At 42.9% G+C, this 27728-nt stretch overlaps 1 protein-coding gene across 1 annotated transcript in view; it reads left to right on the top strand.

Moving 5' to 3' along the window:
* Window positions 1-27322, top strand: part of PDGFRB (platelet derived growth factor receptor beta) — a 237670-nt gene extending 210348 nt beyond the window's left edge. The window contains exons 19-23 of the mRNA XM_078653581.1: window positions 8494-8605; window positions 11063-11162; window positions 13271-13376; window positions 20921-21159; window positions 26750-27322. Coding sequence (XP_078509707.1) covers window positions 8494-8605; window positions 11063-11162; window positions 13271-13376; window positions 20921-21159; window positions 26750-26888 — 696 coding nt within the window. The 3' untranslated portion in view covers window positions 26889-27322. The remainder of the gene's footprint in view (window positions 1-8493; window positions 8606-11062; window positions 11163-13270; window positions 13377-20920; window positions 21160-26749) is intronic.
* The last annotated feature ends 406 nt before the right edge of the window (window positions 27323-27728 follow it).

Below are 27728 nucleotides of genomic sequence, written 5' to 3'. Positions count from 1 at the left end.
CGGGGAGGAGGGGACGTTCTTCTATACCATCTGGGATTGCCCATATATCGCAGATTATTGGACTAAGGTAATGAGGACTATGTCACAGGTAGTTAAAGAATCAATACTCCCGGATCCTAAATGCTGTCTCTTAAATGTCTGGGAACCCAACAATCTCACTCACTCCACCCAGTACTGGATGACGATGGGAATGATGTACGCAAAGAGAAATATAGCTAAATTTTGGGGGGCCCAAGGGGCACCGACACTCAGGGACTGGTGTTCTGATCTTGATTTTGCAATGTTGGCTGAGCGAACAGTATATGTAAACCGAAAATGGCCACAGAAATGGATACGGCTCTGGGGTGCATGGAACGAGTACCGAGGATCTTTATGTGACCCCCCGGCGTTGGACAGTGAGAGTGACTCTGAGTAGGAGGGGGCAGGCGGGACACTTACGAATAGACACAAATGTACCCAAATGCAATGAGGCTTGCGGTTATTTTTCATTTGTTTTCCCTCTGTCTGTAATGTATCTAGACCAAGTGATTATCGATCTCCATGTATGCACGCAGTGATTCTATGTACGCCCTATGATTGTTTGGAATTATAATAAAAAATATTTTTTTTTAAAGTCACAAAATTAACCATGCTTGACCCTCTGGTAGCCTGGCACAAAAGCAGTCAGGCTTAACTTAAGGCAATGTGCAAAGCATTTATGCAGCACACAAACAGTAAAAAATTGAAACCACAATGCAAGAAAAAATCCCACACCATTTTAACATTTAATAAAATATTTGACACCAAGTACAGTAATGATGAACTATTGTATTTAATTCACAAACAAATACAAAAAATCTCAATTATAATTTTAATGCGAAGGTTGGCGCTTTTATAAATGTAATTGAGACCACCCATTGTCTGTACTATACTCTGTTTGATGAACTTAACTGCTCCCACAAATGAATCTGATGATACCGACTTAATTATTAACCTCCAATTCCAAATTTCTTCCCATTTACAGAACGTTTTGAAAGTTGAAATTATACATTTAGCTTCTTTATTCAGATGTACTTTATTAATCTGCTGTTACTATGTACTTTACTCAGCAGTCGCAAACACCCTGAGTAGGCCCTAGGGGTACCTGGTCCACAGGTTAAGAAGCACTGCTATAGAGAAAAACCCTATCTGCACCCTCATGTACAAAAATATACTTCTTTCCCAGGTGATCCACCTAAAGGTTTTAAGGGTAATGAAGCAAACGTTTTTTAGAGTATTGAAGCAAAGCGTTAATACCCACTAAGGCCAGTTGCTTCCTCACTACCAACGGGGGCCTCTACTTACTCAAGCATCTGGCTGCAAGATAGGAAACAACAGAACGAGTGCACCTGCATATGTTACCTACTTTCACCGGATTGCTCCCTGCAGGATACATTCTTCAGCTCAGCGGATTTCAATATAAAATTGACTGACCCCTCCCAATACACTGTGAGCCTCAGTATCGGACCTTCTTTTGTGAATCCTATACCATAAAAGCAGTGGGGAGCAATTGGAATCTTTTTGCAGACCTACCAGACTAAGTATAAAACCCTCCATTGCTCCAAGAAGATCATCCAAAGTACATTTTAGGAACACCTCGGGCACTCACCAGGGCACTTACTGGTTTTCAACTTTAGTGTCCACGGCACAAAGCTCACATTTTCGTAGTTCTTTCAGGGAGGAGTTCAGCATCAATTTACCTTGTACCAGTACACTGAAGTGGGCGCCACTCTTCCCCACCCAAGCGCCTCATCTAAATTCATGAGAGCCATCTCCACCCCATCGACATATCACCAGAGGCAAATGCCTTGTTTTCCCCTAGGAGGAGTGGAGCTTGAAAAACTCATCTTCAGCATCCTTCTTCCATCTGGTCACCTTCATGCCTAGGTCACAGAGCAGTAAGGCCACCATAAATTTTAAATGTAGAAGTCGCCTAGAAGAGTACAGCAGGAGAGTTACAGGCCCAGCACTGTATCTCTCTAAAAGTTCCAACAATTAGTAGTCCAGGGCTTCAGACCTCCATCATCGAGCTGCAGTTAATACACATCTGCGATCATATCACTGAGGAATGTGGAAAACCTTGCTCCTCTGGCTCTTTCTCCTCTCCACCACGTCCTGGCGCAGGACAAGGGCCTCCATGGCACAGGTTTCACCGCAGCCCTTTGTTCATCATGCACACATATCCCGCCCAACCATCGACTCTTCCAGTATTCTCTGGCAAATAACAGCTGTGAGGGGTCTTCCTTCAGTTCTGTGGGCCTTCACATTTGGGCCGGTCAGGCAGGAGACCAAGAAGCTATGTACCCTGCATCTCAAGAGCTTTTCTTCATCAAAGTCAGACTTCATAATCTGCGGTTCTTACTCTCAGCATTCAATGACTTCTGGGACCATTATTCCCAAACAAGGTTTACAGGCCAAAGAAGACGAGAGCTAACATCCGGAACCTAAGAAGAAAGACACCATCTTAGACACCGTCAAGCTCTGCCCACCAGAATCGAGTTTTTGGAAAGCTGTGTATCTCAGCCGTAGAACCTCAGTACAATGGCTAAAATTCAGATGTAGTACTTTCGACTCTTTAGTCATTACGTTACTCTGTACCAAAGCGTATTTGAGCTTTTTCTTCAGTCCTTCGCTACCAGCCAAAATGGCCCAGGGCCTTGGGATCCTTGCCCACCCCCACTTCTCACTCCAAGAATACTCCTGGCAGTCTTACAACTATCTGTCTGGACTCAGACCTGAACTTCAAGCCAAACACAATCCTTCTCAGACATTATTTTGGCAGCTCTTGCATAACTCAGTTTATGGCCGACTGTGGACAGCTCTTGCAACGAAACACACTAATCTGGACCACACAAAAGTAAGAGTCCCTTGGTGGGATGCCATACAGCAGTTTCATCTGAGCACTCAGTGTATGCAAGGGTCAAGGCCAGACAAATAGTTGTATCCTTTTAATAAGACGCATCAGTTTAAGGTTGCTAAGAAAGAGTGGGCTGTTGGTACCACCCCGCACCTTCGATTAATCACCAGGGTCACATGTCTGATGAAATGACAATGAACATTACCATCATATAAGTATGGAAAGCACTGGCCGATATGTCCGGTAGCAGTTTTCGGAGCGTTTGTAACCTTATCTATAGAGGATACTAATACCCAGGTTCTGTCAACCCCCATCCTCTGGAACCTAGGCCTGATCTAAGGGTACGTGCATGGGTAGTAGTGAGGTGAGAAGCAGGGCTTCCACCACCATTACCCGTCCAGACTACTCCAAATTGACGCACCTTTGTAAAATTCATACATATTCACTTATTAACTAAATCTTTAGTCTGCCTCTGACTTGCAAATAATTGTGTGGTCCACGCACAACACGGAAAAAACAAATAAGAACAATGTTTCTGTAGGGTGTGTCTGTTTCTGCCTGGACCCTGCCCAGGACATGGTACCGTCTGCAGCAATCTCTCTTCTTCAGGTCCAACTATAACTGCTCCCTGTGCCTGGTGCTTCCATGGAGCACTTCTTGGAGATCTTTAGAGCCAAGAGGACAAGAAGCTTAAAGCAGTCATCGACCTGTGGGATTCAATAACACGATTCATGCACACTGCCCTGAGAAAGACTGTAATAAAAAGAATGAAAGGACGTGCCTAGATGGTAAATGCCTGACCAAGGCCTTGGTTAACAAAATGAAGGGAACACACTCATGACATGTTTGCTCCATGTTAGGAAAGAAAACAACACGCTCTCATCTAAGTAACATACCTCGTTGGCACGCACTGTAAGTTAAACTATTATATTCACTGTTTCATTGGCAAATTCATCAAATTCCTCTTCCATCCACTGACATGAAAACATTTATATCTCTGGATGAATTCTAAATGTGAATAACGTGTTGCTTTTGGATTCGATTGAAAGGAACCGGGCAAGAGATGAAAATGGCTGGAATTATCCCAGTGAGTGTCGCTGATGCTGCGGCTCACTGATGGGTTTCTTGGACAAGGGCCCGAGGGCACGCATCACTAGCGTCCTAAATTACATGCATTAATTGTTTTTTGACATACAGATAAATTATGGTTTTATAGGAAGAACGTGGAAAAACATCTTGTTGTTTGTTTAATGGAGATGGCTTGCCAGTTAAGATTCCCGAATTCACCAAGATGAAATTCGATACCACTGTGTGCTCTGCAAACAGGAACGCTTTCCAGAATAGAAACATGAAAAACAGAAAGAGAAACACGTAACAAAAAGCACTCGCCCGCTCCTTCTGTTCTCCGCTCTAACTTTCAGAAACGAAATGTCTCCTTCTGCGTGTGTTGGATCAGCCACTGCGCCATATCCAGGGCAGACGCACCATAGACGCCAAAGAGGTGACGGGATTCCACCTCCACAATTACTCGTGGAAAGGACCGGATCATGAAACATTTAAAGCTTGCAATGGCCACTGTGTGACTACACATTAGCCAGATGATAGGGAATCAGGGGTTCTTCTAATAGCCTTATGTCCCTAAAAGGCGCAGAGGGACCAGTCAATGCAACTGACGTTGCCTTCCCCTGATGTAATTTTGCCACACAATTCTATTATATATGTTTCGCTGTAGCTAATCAATCTGATGGAACACTTAAATGGGTTCTTATTAGATTAGTGATAGCCAATCAGAATCACTGCAACAGTAGGCTGTTTCAGTCTTTTGACTACCTCACACCACTTCAGAACTGGTATTAAGACCATTCGGAGTGGTTGGTAGGCAGTCAATCACAGTTGTATTTGTATCTATAAAGCACTAATTCCCCCTCACGAGGCACTGAAGCGCTTTTCGGCGAGCAGCAATCTACTCCGGAATTCAAAATGGATTAGTATAGGGAAATATAACTTAATAATTAGAGCGGTGGACATGTCTGTTAGTTGAGTTTAATAGGATAAAGGAAAGGTAGAGGAGAGAAAAGTCTAGCAAGTGTTAATTGGGAGATCACAGTAGTAAAATTAGGTTTGGGTGGAGTCATAAGAGAGATAGCTGAGGAACGAGTCCAGAAAGGGTTATTAGGGGCTTAACAGTAGTAAAATTAGGTTTGGGATTAGTCAAAGGAGGGATAGAAGAATGAAAAGTCTAGAACGTGCTATTTGGGAGATCATAGTAGTAAACGGAGGTATGGGATGAGTCAAAGGAGAGATAGAGGAGGGACAATATTGTTTGGGATGAGTCGTGGTGGAGGTAGAGGATATATTGAGAGAGGTAGAGAATGAGATATAGAGTAATACATTGGAGAGAGTTGAAGGCCTTTTTTATTTTTACAGTAGGAGTAAAGTTATAAATGTATAGATACATAACTACATAGAAAGGTATACATGCATATGGAAAATAATAAAGACAATCTAAAGTTGTATTATATAAAGTCTTATGTGCAAGTATACATAAATAGTTAGAAACTCAGACTTTCAAGTGTTGCTGTGCATAAAGTTAATTTATTTGTGTAATTGTATTATTTAGTTGTTTAATGTAACTTTTTTTTAAATTATTAATTCATTTATTTATATTTATAAATATTTATTTTAGATTTCCCCCAATATTGCAATAGTGAAGCATTTATGGATACAATTGTTATGATTATATTTACACATTGTGATAGATAAAATAAAAATAAACTGAGACCCATAAGTATCTAATAAAATAACTTACCCCACATTGTGATAGATAAAATAAATAAAGCAGAGACCCTTAAGCATATAATCAAATAACTTATATGTAAACTATGCAGTGACCTATATACATTTTACACATAAATAATATATATATTAAGCATAAGTAATATATACATATGTTAAGCAGACCTATGAGAGTATCTATGTATTTTTAAATCATAAGTAGTATATATATTTGTACAAAAAAATGCACACATCTCAATACATACATGTAATCAAATTATACATATTTGTATACAAAGGCATATGCTGTACATTAGTGTTTTGAGTATGGTGCTCATATAGGAAAGACCCAACTCTTGAGCAGTCGTCTCATAGAAAAGATAGTTATCTGTGGATCTTATGTATGGGGGTAAGGAATTCCATAGTTTGGTTGCTTGATCAGAGAAAGTTGTACCACCCGTGTTTTTTTGTCTTGTATGCTGGGGTTTTGAGGGGAGGTGCCAATCTGGAGCAGAGGTTCCTTTGTTGTATGTATTTGGTGATTTTATTCCTGATGAAAAGTGGCCCTGTTCCATATATTGCTTTGTGGCTGATACAAAGCATCTTGAAGGTGGATCTTCTGGCCACCTGTCCCTCAAGGCACGCAAGATGTGAACTTGTGGCTTTACATGTAGGAGCAACCTGGCAGCAGAGTTCTGAATCCATTGTAGTCTTTTTATAGTTGATAAAGATGATTTTTGGTAGAGGCCATTGTCGTCATCAAGTTTAGACAGTACAAGAGAGTTAGTAGCTTTGAACTTGTGTGGAAATCTTAGGTGAGGGAAGATGTGTTGCAGACTTTTCACAGTTCACAGTAATGAAGCTTAATCTTGCTAATTTATCCACTTGGGCAAACATTAATAGTTTGTAGTCCATAATAATTTCAAGGTTTCTTACTTCCTTGGATACTTCAGGAGGTGGTCCCAGGTCATCAGGCCAGACGCAGAGTGGGTGATAATTTTTCTAATCTCCACATGTAAATATTTCAGTTTTGGACAAATTCAGTTTGAGATGGATCCATGTCACCCACTGATCAACAGTTCTGAGGCAACTGAAGATATTTGAGTTTCCATTGTCTTTAGGGCCTTCCAGTTTAAGAAGTATTTGTATTTCATCTGAGTAGTTATAGCATGTGAGCTTAAATTCATTGATCATTGTCGATAGTGACTTTATATAGATGTTGCATGGGTGAGATGATAGAGCCTTGGGAGACACCTGCTCTTGTGAAGTAAGGGTTGGATGAGAATGGGGGAGTATGGATGACATTAGTCTTGTTTTGAAGGTAGGGTGTGATCCATTCAAGAGTAGTCCCCTCTATGCCAGCTTCGTAGTCTCTTTGGATTAAAGTGTCATGATCAACTGTGTCAAAGGCAGCTGAAAGGTCCAAGACAAGTAGTGCAGTGACCCTGTTCCGGTCTACTGTGTTTTTTTAGATCATCCCAGATGGTGATGAAGACAGATTCTGTGCCTCTTTCTGGACAGAATCCTGTTTGGAAGTTGAAAAGTATGGAGTTAACTTCAATGAATTGTGACATCTTGGTGAATGCTGCTCTTTCTATCGGGTTTCCCTGGAAAGATTCATTTGTAAGAGGTCTATTATTGTTTGGGCCATGTGGGTGCAGCTTTGTTTTCTTCTAATGGACATATGTATGCTTTTTTTTATGTCTTCTGGAAATATCCCAGTAGTTAAGGAATTATTTTAATTTTATGTATTTATTTATTTATTTGGAAATTTTATATAGCGCGACAGATGCATCGATTATTGATAACTTTCCTGACTGGTGTGGCAGAACAGAAAGTTAAAAGAATGTCTTCAAATATTTGCAGTGGACAAGGGTCAGCAGGGCAGCCTGCTGGCCTGTTTGATTTGACAAGATCCATACATTCAGTTTCTGATAGTTGTTTGAAGGAACATAGAGTCTGGGTTAGCCCTACCCTTGGACGGGAATCTTGGAAATGGTTTGGTGCTGTTGGTTTTCCTTTGTTTTAAATAGGAGTACAACATGTCTGCTTTGGTTGTGTAATGGTTTGACAAATTCTCAGTAAATTCTTGAGAAATTGGATGAGTCTCTTATGTGCATTTCTGTTTACAAAATTCATAGATTTTGTTTTGTACAATTCTTTGTTTGCAGACCCAGCGTTTTGAATTCTGTTTCAATAGTACCTGTTTTTTTTTATAGCTTTTTTTGTTAGTTGACTTGTATATTCTGTTAAGTTTGTGTGTGTGGAGTTTGTCTTGATTGTTATTTGTTTTGAGCCAGGTGTGTTAAGCTTGTTTTATCTTGTTTAGTTCTGCAATCATCCAAGGTGCTTGTTTTCTTTTGTCCTGTTTTGTTGTTCTTAGTGGTATTAAGATATCAAAAGCTTCCTGGAGCCACTCGAAGTTTTTGAGTTGAATTTATTGTGTCTGGTTCTAACACCCCAACCGCAGACTCTTGATGATGGATTGGGTGGGAGCAACATGGAACTATCATGAACTAAAGTAACATAAACATAATTGATGTATTTTTTGATTGCCATATGTGATGTAAGAGACTACAATAACACTTCATAATGCAATGGCGAAATGCAGTCTGAAGGTGATCTCTCTATGATTGACGGATTTGTGGGTTTCGGATTGACTCAACCTGCAAAACTACTTATAGAAGTAAGCAAATAGTTTTTTCTGCATCATCCTTCTTGAAAGAACATTGATTATTGACCAGTATGGGAAAGAAATTTGGGTCACTATTACATCCCAGTATATATCTAAAATCCATGCCTGAGTTTGCTAGTAAAATGTTATTTTTTTGATTTCTTTACAGACATTTTTGCCCCTAAAATGGATGGCACCAGAGAGCATCTTTAACAACCTTTACACAACGTTGAGTGATGTTTGGTCTTACGGTATTCTTTTATGGGAGATATTTACCTTAGGTGAGTATGGCTTCTGTAGAGAGCCTCTTCAGGGCTTTCTAAATATCCTTCTTTTTTTGTTTTTATATGACAAAGGCTTTGCTTATGTGTGGGAAATTATCATAATTTGAGTGGCTTAGATTACAAATTGCTAAACTGCAATTAATGTCTGGAATTAAGACTTGTCACACTGACTGAGATTGAAAAACCTCACACTGGCAATGAGAACGCCCATGAGGAAAGATTGTGTAAATAATCTCTTCACGGCCCAACTACTAGAAGGTGGAATAACTCACGGAATGGGAATCTAGAACCACTTCATTGTGGATATCCATTCTAATATGCAAATAATTGCTTTAATTAATTTTAGCCACTGGTGATTACTTCTACATTCCAATTCATCATTTTCGCTCACTGTGCCATCTACATTTTTCTTTTTCTTTTTTCTTAGTCTCTACATGCATGATGCTCTATTTAAATGATGAAAGTTATTCATACATTAATATTGTAGGTACTCTCACAACAAGCAACATGTTTAGCTATTCTACGGAAAGTTATTCAGCCTTTTTCATATGCAACATAAAAATCATCTAGGGGCCGATTCCGATCCGGTAAAATTACCGTCCGTATGATTCGCATCCGGAGCCATCTCCGTACGACTCGTACACATGCCGTACGACCCTACGAGTACGATCCGGACCGGGGTATCAGGACGCGTACACCCCATGATCGCAGGGGTACGCGCCGTACCCCTGCGATCATGGGGGGTACACGCCGTACACCCAGCGTACATGTGGTACGCACCGTACACCCAGCGTACATGGGGTACGGTGCGTACACCCCAATGCGTACACCCCATGATCGCAGGGGTACGCGCCGTACCCCTGAGATCATGGGGGGTACGCGCCGTACCCGGGCGGGCAGTTCCGTACCTGTTTCGGCGCGAACTCTGCTTTTACGACTGTTTTCGGCTCTCGTAGAAAAAGGGTCGTACGGTGTGTACCCGACATGAATCGTACTTGCTGGGTCGTATAAACCAGCCGCGAACCGTACAGATGTCGCGTACAGCAGGTTCCGGGTGAGACTCGTACGGAGATTAGAGTCGTACGGTCTCTGTACGATTCATACGGAGTCCAGCTCCTGGTGCGAATCGTACTTCGTCGTACATACGGGGGACATTGCAGGGTACGATTCGTACGGGAAAAAACGCTCCGAACGGCTATTCAGAGCACTTTTTACTGGATCGGAATCGGCCCCCTAATGTCATCTGACGTTTATCCAGATGACTGGTTCTTCTACGACACTGCCTCTCCACGTGTTCATCTTTTGATTTAGAGACGTTATTGCCAATGTCTGGGGCAAAAATTCTGGAGTTCACGAAAAAAGAATTCTAGACTTAGGGCAGCTTTTGACCTCCAATTCGATCTCTGCCACAGGTTAAACACATAAACACTTATTAAACATTTTGACATAAAACTCTGCATTAGTATGCCTGGAAAGCTGTACCAGTCGTAGCTGTCCGAGAATACTACTGATTGAGTCATGTGTACACTTGCGCACTGTGGAAAGGCAGTGCAATGTACAAATGCACATTTTTCTCCTATTTGTGCTTTTTTGCCACAGGCAAAATGGCTTCCCCATAGCGAAGTTCCTCCCTATGCCCTCACAGGTTAGGGTTTCACGCTTCTACTTTCCACACTATAAGTGAAGTTACTTCAATCCTTTGCGGTAGTAAAACTCGAACCCTTCATAAGATGGGAAAGAAGCAGATAAAGAGTTTGTGGGTGTTTACAAACTTACAAGGCAATTCACGCCTTGATCCCCTCCAATTGCCTGAGGTTTTCTACTCAATATTTCTGTGCAACAGTGGACAAGAATTGTGAAGTAGTAAAACCCTTTACATCTAACAAGTGTCCATTTGTGGATAGCGACCAGGCATGCTCCATAGCCATTTTCACTTAAAAATGTAGGCCATAAATAGTTTCATGAATCAGGCGTCCATGCGTTGTACCTCATGTTAATTTCCAAATTACCAGACTCTGACATGGAAAGAGGGAAGTTTTGGAAAGCTGAACAGTTGAAAGACAGAGCGCTAAACTGTTAATCACGGTGGGGTTGGAACTTTCAGATTACAGTACACTTCAGGGTCAATAGTGGGTGAGAATATTTAACTGCACTACACGGAAGTCTTTCTGACAAATGTTGATCATAAGAGTAGAAACATTCAGTATGCAAATGGTTAAACGCACAAAGACTACCACGCCGCAAAGCCTATACTTAACCAGTGCTATATGAGAAATTAAGGTACTGTAGCGAGGCTTATGGAGCTGGAGGCATTGTCACTGTCTAGATGCTGCTGGTGTAGGACTGGGCAAGTCTGGAGTTCTCTGTTCTGAGGCAGCAAGGAGAAAAACACTGTCTCCAAAATGTCAGTCATGTCAAAATCTCATTAATTTGTATCTTTTTCTACTTTCCTAGGTGGGACTCCGTACCCTGAGCTGCCCATGAATGAGCAGTTCTACAATGCACTGAAACGAGGGTATCGGATGTCCAAGCCTGTTCATGCATCGGAAGACATGTAAGTCCCTAAATGTTTGTCAGTTTCACACAGGTCAGCTAGCTTTCAAACAGCGTACTATGCACCTGTTCTCGAAGTACATAATTAACCCTTTTCATTGTGGTGTCCATAAGCTCCGTTCGAAGAGCAAGCTGTGTTTCACATGTCCATCTTTATCACGCCTGCTCACCACAACCTCCTCTCATTCATCTTTATCCTCTGTGACCTGTGTGCTACTTTCCACACTATTGATTGCTGTTGATCGCACTCTTGAATCATGTTGCATTGCCAGTACTACTCTTGATGGCATCTCCTTATACCTCTCTTATAGCTCCTCAGGTTCCTGGTTCAGTGTACTCACAACTCTCTCCCAGTAGACATTCCCAAGGCTTGGTTCAGGGTCTCCTGCTTGTTTCACCATAGACCACTTCCCTCAGTACCATGTTCCTTCATTTTGTTTCTCTTGTCATAGATGTTTCTATCAATCTCACCTCATCCCCACTCTCAAATTGCTTGACCGCTACCTTCTACTGGATGGCCCTCTGTACATTTATGTTTAATTCCGTTAAACCACAGTCCTCTATTTTTCATCCTCTTTCTATCCTATCTCATCCCCAACTACTCCCACCTCTACTCCCTCCCCCTCAGTCTGAATTCTTGGAGTGTTATTTGGCTTGATTATGCATCTAGAATACCCTCTCTTTTATATCCACAACAACATTTTCCCAGTTCCGCAATACCCAAAAACATTTGCCCTCACAATTCACATCGCTCAAAAACATATCAGCTGTATTATTGTGGTAGTCTGCTCATCGATCTCCCAAATCACTACTCCGCGTCCATCAACAAAGCTATGAGCACATTTACTTTTGTATTCTTCCACATCAATCTGCAGACCCCTACAGAAAGCAGGTAGGTTGACTGTCTATGAGATGTAGGGCTAAAGCCCCCTGCTGTTACACCTCCATCCATTTACTGTGCTCTGCTAATCTTCATTTCCTTCCTGTCCCAAATGACTCCTTTCTGCTTCCACTTTGTCCACTTAGTCCCTGCACTGGAACACCTGCCATGCTAATCTCAGGCTACTCTCTCCCAGATGTCATCCAAGACTGCTGCTGTCACACACCCAAACCTAAAAACCCATCAAAGCTTACACATACTTCCTTTAACGCCATCATGCTCCAAATCATGCCCCAAATGTGTCCCCAAATTGCCTATATAAACATGACCAATAATCCCCCTAAAAGCATTCCAAATACATATGTAACTTGCTCATGTAAGTCTAAGTACCTGTTTCGGGCTCATGCGCACGATCCGCAAAATTCTCCCCTTACTACCACCTGCTTCCAGGAAATTGCTTATCCAGGGGCTATATTGTCTCGCCTGGACTATAGCAACATGGTCTACCTGGGAGCCCCTGAGGCCACCTTGACGAGACTGCAGCGTACACAGAACGCTGCAGCACGTCTGCTCACCAACCTTCCCCCTAGAGTGTCCGCCAGACCTGCCCTCAGGGATCTGCACTGGCTCCCTGTGCGCCAAAGGGTGCATTTCAAAGCCATGTGCACGACACACAAGCTGATCAACGGATCCGGTCCCGCGATACTCAGCAGCATGATCACTCACTACAAAGCACCCAGATCCCTACGATCCGAGAATGAGCACCTGGCTAACATCCCCAGATTCAAAAAGACACGCACAGGAGGACGACGCTTTTCTGTCCAAGCAGCCACTGGATGGAACGCCCTTCCACGTTCCCTCAGACTTGAACCCAACTACCTGGTATTTCGAAAAAAATTGAAAACACACCTATTTCCCAATTAAACGTCCTTCCTCCCTCCTTCTCCCTCAACTGGATTACAACTCCTATAGCGCGGGGATGCCCTTGGGTCACCAGGCGCTTTACAAATCGCTATTAAATTAAATTAAATTAAATTCTGTCTCCTGTCCTATCCATCACTTCTCAACACATCACCAATGTATACATTTACCAAAAGTGCGTATTTATCTCACGTATCATAAGATATTGCTATTTACTCCATTTATGCTTGAAATACTCTTAATACTTTGCAAATAAAGAATTAAAGGAAGATGTGGTGATCAGGGTCACTGTCTCCTCTTTGATGCAGCTATGAAATCATGCGCAAGTGTTGGGATGAGAAGTATGAGGCACGGCCATCGTTCACCCAGTTAGTGCAACTGATGGGGAATCTGCTGGGTCAAGACTTCAAAGAGGTATGATGAACTAGTCCTACTATAGTTGTGTGACAGAATATCGAGGGCATGAATATTGCACTTCAAACATAACATATCCTAAACTTCGAGAACCAAAATAGCAAGAAAGTAAGAATATAGTTAAGTCAATATTTACTATTCTTAACTTAACATCTGCATACCTTGAAGATATGTATATATATTGTCAAGGTACATATAGTTAAATACAATAACATCTTTACTTATCTCTATATACTTACCATCGCAATATTTTGATGATCAAAATTGTATCCACAATATATTTGGAGAATGATTTTTCCTCCATATACTCCTACTACCGAAGGACAGTGGTGGAGATCTAAGAATGAATTTAATGAGGAGGAATAAATATGTGTATATCAGTTGCTTAAAAACATCTTGTTGATTTCCTTACTTTCAATATCTTAAGGTTTTTATCAAAAGTGGTCTTGAATTGTTGCTTAAAAATGTTAGCAGACGTTTATCACTCATTATCACAATGTCATTATAGAAGCAAAAATGCGTAAACGCCCCTTGTTACCCCTTGTCCAACCCCCCCCCCCACCGCCCCCCAAAATAAATCTGAGCAATGGCAAAGACATTAGTCTTGGGTTCTAGAGAGGTTTGCTAAGCATGTACACTAACATACCAGCTACGTATGTTTACTTGCACTGGTACTTGTCTTCTCTGAGCTTGCCCGAACTTTAAAGTAGTCAAAATTATTTACATTTGTGCATTGGCATCAGCATACATTGGCTGCCCACAAAATAGCAGGGGTCATCACCATTGTGACACAATTATCATGTTGCTGGAGATTACCACCACTGTGCCTGGACGAGCATCTTGCCAGAAATTACAAAATGGTGCCTGCGTCAGTATGCTAGTGATTACCAACATTGTGTCAGCATGTTGCCAGAGATTCCTACCATTGTGCCATGACTAGCATTTACCAGAAATTACCTCTATTGAGCCAGGGCCATAATGTTGCCAGGTATTACGACCAATGTGCCAGGGGCATAGAGATGTCATAGATTGTCAGCATGTTGCCAGGGATTACCACCATTGATCATATTCCACTGGGACTCACCATTATTGTGCAAAGGCCAGCTTGGAAGAGATAGCCACTATTGTGCCAGGACCAGCTTGTTGCAAGGATTGGCATCACTGTGCCAAAGATGACAACCATTTTATTAGGGCTAGCATTTTATCAGAAATTACCACCATTGTGCTAGGGCCAGCTTGGTGCCCAGGATTACCACTGCTGTGCCAGGGTCAGCATGTTTCCAGGGATTGCCTTCATTGTGCCAAGGCCATAGTTTTGTCATGAATTCCCACTATTGTGCCTGTCCCTGAATTTCACAGCAGGGGCTGGGGACAAAATACTCACTCCTCACCCGCACATAGATATTCATGCACACAAAGACAAAAAAATACAGATATGCACTCACAGACGTTCTTGTGAACACACATTCATACACACACACATACAAGCCCATACACTTTAACACACAACACTTGCACACACAAACATAAACACACCCAGTCTGGCACATATGTACTCATGTATACACACAGTGCAAAAATATGTTTTTGCTTCTCATTATTTATGACTCCTGCTGCTGTTATGGTGCACTTATGTCGCACTTGCAGCTCCCCATCAGCACTCCCAGGAGGAGGAAGGGAAGGAAGGTAGTGGTGGAGTGACTTGGATAACCTAGGACATGAAGCAACAACTTGGGGACAGGCAGGTGTGCACAGAGCTGAGGGTAGCGACTTGTCTCCTGCTGCTGTTCTGGTAGGCATGGCCCTTGTCTTCTCCCACAAGCTCACAGAGCTCCTGATTGGTAGTCCCAGAACAAGCAAGAGGAGGAGCAACTGGGGAAGCCTGGCAGAGTGTGAACGAATGAGGGGACATGTAGGTGTCTGGGGGTGAAGAGAGGGCAATCCAGCCGCATTGCGAGGGGAGGGGGAACAGGTCAAAGTGCCTTACTGGGGGGTGAGAGGTGCTGGGGTGTCAGACTTCAGGTGTTTTGGGGAGGTGAACATGCTGGCACAAGGAATACACCTTTGGCAAGCTTTGCTTCCTCCTCCATTGCATCTCCATAGTCAGATAGAGTCAGAGCAGGAATTGATGAACAGGGACTTCTTGCTGTGCGTGGGTAAAGATATATATTAGGCTTGCGCTGTAACAGTGATAGGTGTGCTTAGTGGTGGCATGCTGAATGCCCATTTTTCTTTTCGCCCACAATAGTTTTTGCCTCAATTCACCACTTCGTAGCAACACTGAAGCGAAACATAAACATAATTACCAATATGTTTGAAAACCAAGATTTGGCTATAAACACTGAGGGGCCGATTAGGATTGCGGTGAATCTGCATCCTCCGGGCTGGCGGAAGCCAGCGCCGGCCCGGAGGATGCGGATTCACCGCTGCGGTGCCTTGAAAGACCCCCCGCCAGATTAGGATGGCTGGGGGGTCATCGGCGGACGGGAAGACCTTGGCGGAAAAGCTCTAATATGGTGGCGGTGTCTATCAGACACCGCCAGCCATATTAGGATGGGGCAGAAAACATGCTTTTCCGCCGTGGAAAAGCATGTGGTCTTTCGTGTTTGGGGGCCCGTTGCGAGCCCCCAGGGTGTTGGGGTCGGGATGCACATGGGGGTACCTATGGTACCCCCCTGCTTTGGCATGCACAGGGTGGCAGGCACCACACGGTGCCTGCCAAGTTGTGCATGCCAAGGCTACACATGCATATTTTACATTGCGGCGGGTGCTGCTTAAAGCAGCACCCGCCGCAATGTAAAATATACGGGATGTGACCGCCAGGGTGGCAGTCCCATCCTAATACGCATGGAGGAACCGCCACTGCCCCTGCGGACGGTCCCTCCACCTCGGGGGTGGCGGACGGACACAGGTCTGTCCACCATCCTAATAGGCGCCTGAAATAGGAAAATAAGAAAAAGGGGCAAATAGAAAAATACAGATAATCGCTAATACATTACCGAGAACAATCATATTGCTGTTGAACAATAAAATCTATCATAAATAATGCTCCAATAGCATGAATGTAATACATCATCTATTGCCGCCATAGGTCAGAAAAGCAAACTCACTAGTGGGGAGAGCCTATGGTCTTCCCTCACACACAAAATGCCAGCCCTACAATTATATGTTTATTATCTAGTAAAACCCAGAGCATTGTGTTCTGCCACAGCTTCCGCTAACCTGATTCGATAATGGGGGCCACTTATTTTTTTGGCCCGGGCCTATTTTCTGTCCCAGGCCGACCCTGCATAAGATTAACATCTTTTTTCCATCTACTATTAACTTTAGCCAGAAAATCGTTCGAGTAGTAAAGAGTAATGCCAGATTTCTACTAGATTGAATTAAGGGCTCTTGAGTCAGAAATAAGAAACTGTAAAGAAATATTTTTATTAATCCTAATTATTTTGTTTAATCACACCTATATCCTTCCCAGCTGCTTGAGGTAATGAAGCCTTACAGCACCATCAGCAGGGACAGCAACGAGCAGCGTTTTGCAGTTCTGAGCTATGAATTAAGCCCTTTTGCTGGCCAAAGTCGAGCACCACAGGGAAAAATGCATTTTGCCTGTGGTGTCAGTAGTCCTCACATTGCTCCTGTTTTTTCTAGAGAAACAGGGAGTCGAGGAGCATTAAAAAATGAAATGCAATAAACTACAATTGCGTTTTCATGAATCCAGCACATGTAGGAATAAGACTGGCACATTGGGGCATATTTCCAACAGAATGGCGAAAAGTGGCGTTAAGCAAAAATTGCTAACGCCATGCTTCCCCATTCGAAAATACAGGGATGCGCCTTATTCACAAGAATGAGGCATACCCCTGTGTTTCCCCAAGTGCAGGAGCTAAACTAAGTTGCCTGGCACCAACGCCGGACCTCTTGCACCATAGTGCAAGGGGGTCTGCGTTGATGGCAATTATTGTTTATGTGCAAGAAGGTGCGCCTTCCAGACATAAACAATCCAGAATGCTGATTTGAAACTCCTATGTGCGCTGCATTGTGCAGCACACATAGAAGTTGCAAATGGCCATTTGTTCAATGATTGCTTATCTGAAGGAAGGGACACCTTCCTGCACATACACAATCATTCATGGCGAGTTGCGATTTTTATGTGTGCTGCACAATGCAGCAAACTTAGAAACAGCTAGAACGAGGTGAAATTAAGCATTTCACCTTGTTTTGCTGTGTTAAGAACAGATTTTCCCTGGTCTTAATTTTGACTCTGCCTCCTATTTACACCACCCTTGTAAATAGGGGGCAGCGTCAAAATCAATGAGTGCTGCGGAGGAACACCCACTACAACACCCATTGCCTACTCCTTTCACGTCAAGTGTAGCATGAAAGGGGGCCTTATTTACTAGGCAGCATTAAGCCAAGTTAAGTGGCTTAACGCCACCTTGTAAATATGGCATAGGGATTATTGCCACAGGAACATTGCAAAAAATGACATTCCGGTGGCAATAGGAGCTTGTAAATGTGCCCCATTGTATTTTCCACCCTATAAAAGATCAAAGATGCTCATTTGCAACACATGCCCTAACTTTACCCCATTCTTACTAAGCTTGGCCAAAGGAAATTAAGCCGCTGAGAATTCCAGCTCTTCCCCAAACCACCCCTCTTGAAAAGAGGTTAGAATGTGTTAACTCTTCTCACTGGGACGCGAGGAGAAACGGGGGAAGGTAAACTGACACAGCAGCTCGTTGTCCACCTGATCTGGTTCAGTCATAGGGTCTTCATACACCACGTCTTTGGAGACTGGCTGTCTTTGTCAACCTCAAAGTGAATAGCCAGCCCTGCCAAGTACCACACATCAGGCGTTAGACTAACGTATTTCTGTGAGGTGGTCAATATCACAGCACTAAAATGCAAAGTCGCGCATTTATAGCGCCTCCTGAAGATGTCAAACCGGAGTGCTATAATCAGCACAGACAAAAGCAGCTTGCGGTCATGCTGCTCTGGTAGCCACAGAGTCATGTGAATGACAGAGAGTCTGACTGCTGTGGGCTTGGGGGCTGGCTCAGCTGCGCTGGGGCTTGCCGGCTCCATTCGGCATTCACGTGACGTGATGGTGTCAAGGAGACTGCAACAATGTGTCCCACATTCGTCCAATGCAGAGACAGGGCTAATAATATAGGGAGGGCTGCCCGTGGCGCAAGTTGAGCCCGCAGCAGTAGTCAGATAGTTAAAACGTTTGACTGGGGTCTGAGGAGCTCGCTGCTGCTCGCACTGTGGCCACTGCTGGAGAGAAAGTTAACTGGTACCTGTAGTCGATCTTAATGATGCTGTGTGAGTCCAGACCAAACCGCGGTTGCTGGAGTCCAGTTTGGGTCGTGCAGCCTATCATGAGCTGGCCCGCGGTACCGTGTCTTACTCTGCCAGACTGCCACTGACTGTCTAGTCTCAGGCTAATTATATTTAATTTTATAGCATCATGATCAACCTGCTGTGAGCGGGTCTTAAAATGCACCTAACTCACTCCACACAACCACCAATCAGAGGCAGCCTTTCAAACAGAAGCCTTGTAATCTTCGCTTGAGACAAATCAAGTGCTTTCTTTCGGGTGGCAGGCAAAATTGCTCTTTGATTTGGGAATTTGCTGTTGAAAATTATTCAGTGTGGGAAGGATTTGAGTTGTGGCTGATGGCTGTGCTGCCAGAGCATAGCTGTGGCTTCTCGCATAATGACATATACTGGGTGTAATTGTTTTCGGTGCGGAGTGATTTCAGACATAACAGCTCTAAGTGTGCGTCGGAGTCTAATTTAACTATCCCTCGTGCATTTCTTTACTGAATGAGCCCTTTGAAACTAAAAGATACAATCTAAATTGCCTCCTGCACGGTTTTATTTTGTATGCATATGAATCTATCATGGGGGAGGCGGGAAGGGGCAGCCATATATCTTGCAAGGAAATTGTAGGCCCTGGGAAGCAGGGAGTGCGGTATTTTTATGGAGAGACACAGTGTGCCTTCCCTGAGCAGATCTGGTTTCAGATAGATCTGGACAGCTCTGATCTTTCTATAACGCACTGCAGGTGCAGTGCCATATGCTGCTGCCTGGCACCAGATAGTAATGCAGAGGGTTAACATCCCTGCACCAAAGAACTTGTACATTGACGTCACCGAAATGTAATTTATGTAGATAGCTCAGTGAGTGAATGCTTTTGCCACAGAGATCCTTTTTGTTACTTGTGGTTCAGCCTCAGCTGGGAGATGGGGTGCCGTGCTTAGACATAACTAACGGATATAAAGGTTCCTGCTAGAGAGTTACTTGTCTAGTAGCCACTTTGACTCACCATAAAATAGTGCAGAGAGTTAAAATCCATGCTGCAATGATCAGTTACTTTGCTCCAATTCCAAGATCTTCTTAGAGTTTCTCGTTGCTCAAATGGGTGTACTTTCTGATATTCATTGCTTGATTTTGCTCACGAGGAAATGTCACTCATAATTACACTGAAATTATGATGTCACACATAGCAGTCTGAAACCTTGGTAACTATGAATAATCAACCTAGAATTAAGCATCATCAAACTGATTAGCAGTCTTATCTATTGTCACCAGCCTCCACTGCCCAGTCCTCAAAAGTTTTGAATTCCTTCCTCAGCATATGGGTGTGGGTCGGTAAGGGGTGAGAGACCAGGACAGCTTCATATCTTTTGAAGCTTCCTTCCTGCCCTGAGTCCTGGCAATTTATTCTGTGTTGTATCATTCTCAGAAAACTAGAGTTTTGTAACCTTAAGTTTGGTTTAAAAAAATATCAATTATTAATGTATTAACAGAAGATGTCAAACCTCCAGCTATCGACAAAGATAATAAGCTTTTCGATAACCTCTGGCAATGTTAAACCCATAAATAGTAAACTGAGAATGAAATGATGGCTTATGGGTATGGAAATGTATATTTTCCATTAAGACGACCCTCAACAGGAAACTCTTCATTTTTCTTATCATTGGAAATATCAATTACATCAGGACAACCATAATGTAGGCTTACTTGTGATCCGAAGCTTAAAAGTAAGTTACAAGGAAATGAGACACTCCACTCTGAGCTTAAGAGTAAGTCACAAGGAAATGAGACAGTCCACTCTGTTTCCGAAACCAAAGAATCTGAAGGTAGGAGCTATGTAGGACATTTGATGCAATTGAGGGTCGGCATGATTCTTCCTCTGGTTAACGTCCAAACTGTAAGAAAATAGGAGTTTCCAGGCCTAACCAATAAAGCTTCACCCTGCAAGTATGTAATCTACTTAATATCTTAATCCAATAATGTGTTTATCAGTAGAATAACTGTTTATTGTCTATAAAATTATTAGGTAAAGTCATGGGCACTTTGCTAACCTCTCAAGTGCAGCTGGTTGAGGACAGAGATGGGCTGGCCTTTTTTGGATTGGGTCCTGATAAGATGATGCTTCTTATCTGCTGATAGGGGTAGATCAGAGGTTCTCGCGTGCCAATGTCCCCTGGTTCATTAGATATTCCCGGTTTTGTTTTTCCCTTGCATCTCACCAGAAATATGAGAAGGTGAACGAGGAGTTTCTGAGAAGCGATCATCCAGCAGTTGTTCGGGCAAGACCCAGGGTGAAGAATCACATTATCACAGCCAGGACTGGACCGGAGGAGCATTTGAACCCAATCAGCTACACAGTGGTGGCCCCCATCAGCGACAATGACTACATCATCCCGCTCCCGGATCCACAGCCTGAGGAAGCAGAGGAAGTCGCCAGTGGGACAGGGGAGAGTCGGCCCAGGTATGACAAGAACATAAAGGTGTGCAGACAAGAATGCACCTCTGATGTGTGTGTGTGTTTGTGTGTACCTATGCATTCAAGTAAAGCCGGCTCTAGGGCAGTGCGACCGGTGCCACAGCACCGGGTGCTGGCTTACAGGGGGCGCCGTGTTTGCAGGTTTATTGTTATTTTAAAGCACCTGCGGCTGCTGCAATCGTTTCCTCCAGCAATTTCTGGGCAACAAAAATGTGAGTTTTGTTTAATTTCGGTTTTGACCCACTTTAACCCCTTCACAGCTGGGCACATTTCCCTGCTGTGCTGGGGGGCGGGGCGCGCACAGCGCCCCCATGCTCATTACGAGCTCAGCTCTTCATGAGCCATGGTGGTCGTTTGCTCATGATGAGCTGAGCTCGTCATGACCACACCCTTTTCTTTAGAACGGTCGCACAGCAGGGGAATTTGCCCAGCATGCGAGCGTTCTAACGGTCATGACGAGCTCAGCTCGTCATGAGCACACGAGCACCGTGGCTCATGACGAGCTCAGCTCGTCATGAGACTCGAAGTTGTTATAGTAGTGCACAGGGTTAATATGCCTGTTGCAGAAAACAAGTACTGAGCAGATTACAAAGTGCATACAATGTAGATAGGTCAGTGGGTTACTCCTTTTAAAAGAGACTTCATTTTGTTACTTGCAATTTATAGGTTAAAATCCTAATTTAGGATTTGAATTTATAAACTGCAAGGAACAACATGATGTCTCTTTTAAAAGCAGTAACTCATTGACCTATTTACATTGTATGCACTTTGTAATTGTACTGAACTATTAACTTCTATCAAAAAACTGCATGCACCCTGCAAAGTGTATATTTGAGCAAAGATTAATGTTGCAAAAATGGTTACTTTAGGAAGAAATCTATTCTCATTATTAAAGAGAAACCCCAACTATGGTGTTCCTTTTTGAATTCTGAGTTTGTGCTTCTCCAGACCAAGCACTATCAAACTATTCTGCCTACCAGTATAGATGACATGTGACTCCTACACCTTGTAGTCCTCTGTCTTGTGTCACATGTCCTATACGCTGAGTTACACACATAGGATTGATTGTCTTTGTGTAATGTGTGTGTGATGCAAAGTGCTCTGACACCCTACACTGGTATGAGTGGCACTATATATGTATCTGAGAGAGTGTGCTATATATGCATCTGGGAGAGAGTGGTTATGGAGACTTGGGCATTGTTAAAGGGCGGTGGTGAGGTGATCATTGGGGGCGCCAACAAACATTGTCGAACCGGGTGCCACCAGCTCCAAAGCCGGCTCTGCATTCAAGTGTTGGACAGGGAGATACATATACAGGGAAAGATACCCATACATCAAGAGGAAGAGAAACTAATTAAAGAGGTAGTGTGATAGACAAACCAGAAAGCGAAAGAGGGAACATTCCCTCCTCTTTCTCTCACAGTAGGCAGGTCGTATCTCCTCAAGCAGCTTCTCATCACTGTCTTGGACCGCCATAGCAAGGTCTCACCCCTTCGACTCCTTTGCAGAGTAACACAGTCTCACTCTAATTACTTGTCCCCTCATTTTATAACTCATGTGTCTCCTCATGACTTGCTCCTACCACCTACCCCACTGCCATTCACACATCTCTCCCCTTTGGTAACTTTGGTCTAAACCTCTCTCCTAGGCAGAATTTCCTTGCATTGTAGTTCTATTCGCACTATATATAAATCATATACATACAGAGAGCTATAGCGAGGGAGGAGGGGGGAGATGAGAGAGACATGGGAGTAGAAGGACACGAGAGATGCATGGGAAAGGCAAGAGAGAGAGAGAGGGGCACAGAGAGAAACAGATAAAGTTCTAGAAAGAAAGGGAGTTTAAAAGAGAGACAGACACCCAAACAGAGTAGAAAGAAAGATGAGGAAAAGAAGGGCTGGAGAAAATGAAGGAGCGAGGGAAAGCACAAGAAAGAGCGCAATAAGTCGAGATATGCAGAGACAGTTTATGAGAGGCAGACAGAGAGAGAGCAAAGAGGAAGAGACATCTTTACTGATTATATTTCAGTATAAATTAGAATACAAGAGTGGTACAGGTGGTACAGAAAGAGGAATACCTGTATGGTAAAAACCTTGTGTGTGAGGGTGTATTAGTTCTTGTGTGAAGCCTGCTTCTCCCTTAAAGAAGAGTTCCACGAAGACGTATGGTAATGTACAGCAGAAAACAAACTTTCCCCATCGTCTGTACACTGCCTCTTATGCATTTTCCCTTCTTCTCCATCCTACCTCCCTAAATTGAGACATGATTAGAATGTGAGTTCATGCACATTTTCACCAAGAAACACCCCCTTTTCGGCCTCCATGATGTACATAAAACACCCAGAGAACTCTAATACTCCAGAGGGGGCGTCCCTCACAGCCTTGACTTTGTAACAACAGCAATTCGGCAGTCAATGATTTGTTTCTTCATCTGTGGACTCGCCAGTGTGATATAGTTGATGTGGTTTGAAATAGCCAAAAGTAGAACTGTCCAGCTTTACACGGTTGCTCAATCTGGTATTATAGCTCAGCGGGTAAATACACCTAATAATGTTATTTGGCTGTATCCACTGAGATACCTTTGGATCCGGGGGTGTATATTTTTAAATCTATATATTTTCTACATTTGCTTCTTGAATCCATATTGTATTGTATACACACTGGGTGATCGTAATAAAAGAATCATCATTCATATTGTTTTCTTCAAATATTTATTGAGGAAGAATCTATCAGGATACCTTCTGATTACCTGTATGATGCATGACAACACATTTCAGGATAAGGTTATGTCGGAGAAGCACAGAGTTTGATTGCAGAGGCAACCTTTCCAGTCCTTGCATGCCAAATGACCAACATATTCTGCTCATGTTCATGTCATTTCAGAAAAGTGGAATTCATACTTTTCTCCCTTGCCCGTTGGGCTTCAGAGTGAACGCAATAGTTGCTACCGTTTCTAGTCACCAGTGATTTCACAAAATCGCGTGTTATAGCGCCACTTCTTTCAGAAATAAAAGCACCACGACCCATTGGTTTTCAAAAGGCGTAAATCTATGTTTTAATCAAATTAACACAAACCACATGCACAAATTAAGAAAATCTTAGACAACATTAGGCAGAGATAAAACAACCAGGACTGTAATTTTATAAGTTGAATTAAAGCTAGAGAGAAGCTCAGTTTACTGTCCAGAAAGTGATTTCGCTAGTTGATTTAGGATGACTCAGCAACCACCGTCCCCGGGGGCCTCATCTGCAAGACCCCCATGCTTCAACCAGTGGTTTCAGGATTCAGAAAACATTAAGACCATCTCTCATGCACATAGAGAACACTCTACATACAAGCATTTTCAGTGTTTGCACCACCTCTCCTGGATCTATTTCCAGGACCCACATAATATGGCAGTAGCAAGCGGGCGGAGTCACAGCAAGGCTTGACTGGAGATATCTGAGTAATAAGGGGGTTGTCACATGGGTAACCAGTCATCGAGGCTAGACAGAAGGACAATCAATCAATGCTGGGCAGGGTCACGCACCAGGTCTATTTTTTACCCAGCTCTCCTGCCAACCAGGTGGGAGCTGATATGGGTCTAAGTAAACAATAAAGAGTCGGCTCTAATCAGTTAGGCTGAGCACCTATAACCTATAACAAAAGAACGTGCCTGAACTGATATCCTGGTTTTGAAAACAATTAATTTAACAAAGAAGAAAATTCATTTCAACTTATACTGTTGCCAATTAATAGCAATTTTATTTATTCAATTTAACATTTTTATTTGAAAGATATTTTCACATTTTTTATACAAATACTACACCAAATAACCTATGTAACAAAGATCATTCAGACTCATCAATCATTTCACAGTCATTCAACAGCAAACATCCATATATACACAGCTCTGGCAAATTAAGCTTTTGTGAAAATACCAGAACGAAGGGTGAAAGTGAAGGGAAAAATTAAAAGAGAATTAAAGAAGAATGAAGAAGGAGACAAAGGTTGCTCGAAGAAATCAATACGTGAGGTACAATGTATTATACATATATACACGTGGAGATAATCACAATCAACTTAATGGGTAAAGCATAATATGTATAAATCAATTAGAACACGAATTTTCTCGATTTTTGGGTTTAGTGGGAGCAACACTCTTTCTAAGGGCCAACGCGTTTCGAGTCCCAATCAGAAATTGGAAGGGGGACTCTCATCAGGACCAATAAAGTATCCTACTGGTCTACAAGGCCACTTGGAGGGTGTAGAGTTGTATACGATCTATAACAACGCTGCGGCGGGAGGCGATTTATAATGGAAGAGGTATCTTTCTGGTGGTAGAGACACTAGCTTGCTGGATCAAACTGGGCCCACTGGTGGTTGATTAATAACTTTTTAGTTTGCCAAAATATTGTAGGGTATCCACCTGCAACATCAGCGCATGTGCTTGGTCGATGCCCGAGTGCAGGTCAATATTCTAAGCGGCCCACTGGTGGCTGGACTAGTGTGGCACGGCTTGTCGCCTGCTGTGGCAGCTCGTGTACTTAGTTGGGGGCGCTTCATCCGTTAGAATGCTCCTGGAGCATTCTACCCTACCACCAGTGGGCCCAGTTTGATCCAGCAAGCTAGTGTCTCCACCACCAGAAAGATACCTCTTCCATTATAAATCGCCTCCCGCCGCAGCGTTGTTATAGATCGTATACAACTCTACACCCTCCAAGTGGCCTTGTAGACCAGTAGGATACTTTATTGGTCCTGATGAGAGTCCCCCTTCCAATTTCTGATTGGGACTCGAAACGCGTTGGCCCTTAGACAGAGTGTTGCTCCCACTAAACCCAAAAATCGAGAAAATTCGTGTTCTAATTGATTTATACATATTATGCTTTACCCATTAAGTTGATTGTGATTATCTCCACGTGTATATATGTATAATACATTGTACCTCACGTATTGATTTCTTCGAGCAACCTTTGTCTCCTTCTTCATTCTTCTTTAATTCTCTTTTAATTTTTCCCTTCACTTTCACCCTTCGTTCTGGTATTTTCACAAAAGCTTAATTTGCCAGAGCTGTGTATATATGGATGTTTGCTGTTGAATGACTGTGAAATGATTGATGAGTCTGAATGATCTTTGTTTTTAGGTTATTTGGTGTAGTATTTGTATAAAAAATGTGAAAATATCTTTCAAATAAAAATGTTAAATTGAATAAATAAAATTGCTATTAATTGGCAACAGTATAAGTTGAAATGAATTTTCTTCTTTGTTAAATTAATTGTTTTCAAAACCAGGATATCAGTTCAGGCACGTTCTTTTGTTATAGGATATGGGTCTAAAGCATCCCCAACGAGGCAACAGACTAAATACAGCAGACTGCCTGCCGCTGGTCCAGTGGAGGAATCCATGTGCTGTTCCTATCTGGCACCTTCGTCGCCATGCGTGAGGTGTGTGTCAGTCCAATACCCTTGAGCAGGTCTACCAGCCTTTCAGATGCGCTGGTTATTGGGGGGGAATCTCCCAGTCTTGTTACATCTAGTGACCTTGAACCAAAGCATAGATGATGGAAATAATGCTGTTCATCTTTTGTTCTTTACAGCTCTGCACTGGAAGAAGGACACACATCGTCCACCATCTCCTGCGAGAGCCCGCTGGAGCTTCAGGAGGAGGAGGCGCAGAAGGTGCCCTGCCAAGAACAAGAGTGCGAGTCGCCGGAAGTGGAGGAGAGCTTCCTGTAGCAGAGACCATCAGTACAAAAGATACTGAGTCAAGGCCTGAAGAACAGAACAACTTCGAGCTCTTCCCCAAACTGGGGAGGTCACATTTTTCAAGTTTCCAAAGAACATTTGGGATTCTCAACTGTCGAGTTGGAGTGAAAAAATGGACATACACTCCACGCGCTTTCTCCAGATTTTGATATTTTCACAGTCTGAAATTCACAGGTACGAAAATCAAATAAGACTGACAACGTACAAAGATCATCACCAACCTGGAGCCAAAGCAATTTTTTTTAATTATAAATCAGCCAAAGAAACTGGCACCACCTGATGTTAATAGAGACCAGATGCCAGAACCCTCATGGCTTCATTGCCATACAAAACAATGAGACAAGAAAGAAAGAAAGAAAGAAAAAAAGAAAGAAAGAAAGAAAGAAAAAAAGAAAGAAATGAAAATCAAAGGTTTACCCATTTAAATACTCAAAATTAACGCGACACAGAAAAAGAGAACTATCCGTGTACAATGTGTCTCTGTCTGGCAGAGCGTGTTCTGTTCTCCAGCTGTAGAGCCCAGCTGCCGACACTACACTCTGAGTCAACATTACAATCAGAGCTTCCTCCGAATAGCTTCTGCAAAGGCTCCGTGTGCAGCAGGAAAAGGTGTAAATATAGCTTGGCTGGAAAGCACCAGCACTTTCTGCAAAAGGAACATTTTCAGCCCTTATCGGACACATTATACAACAGCCAGAAAGTGCGAGAAGACGGAACTATGTTAGAATGATGGGGTTATCCAGGTTTGATAGAGCCGGGAGGCCATGGACGGATAGCAAGAATGTGGCATCTGGCTGTTTTTTATATAGT

The sequence above is a fragment of the Lissotriton helveticus genome, chromosome 7 (assembly GCF_964261635.1).
Source record: "Lissotriton helveticus chromosome 7, aLisHel1.1, whole genome shotgun sequence".
Taxonomy (NCBI): domain Eukaryota; kingdom Metazoa; phylum Chordata; class Amphibia; order Caudata; family Salamandridae; genus Lissotriton; species Lissotriton helveticus.
This window is presented reverse-complemented; position numbering and strand designations above follow the sequence as displayed.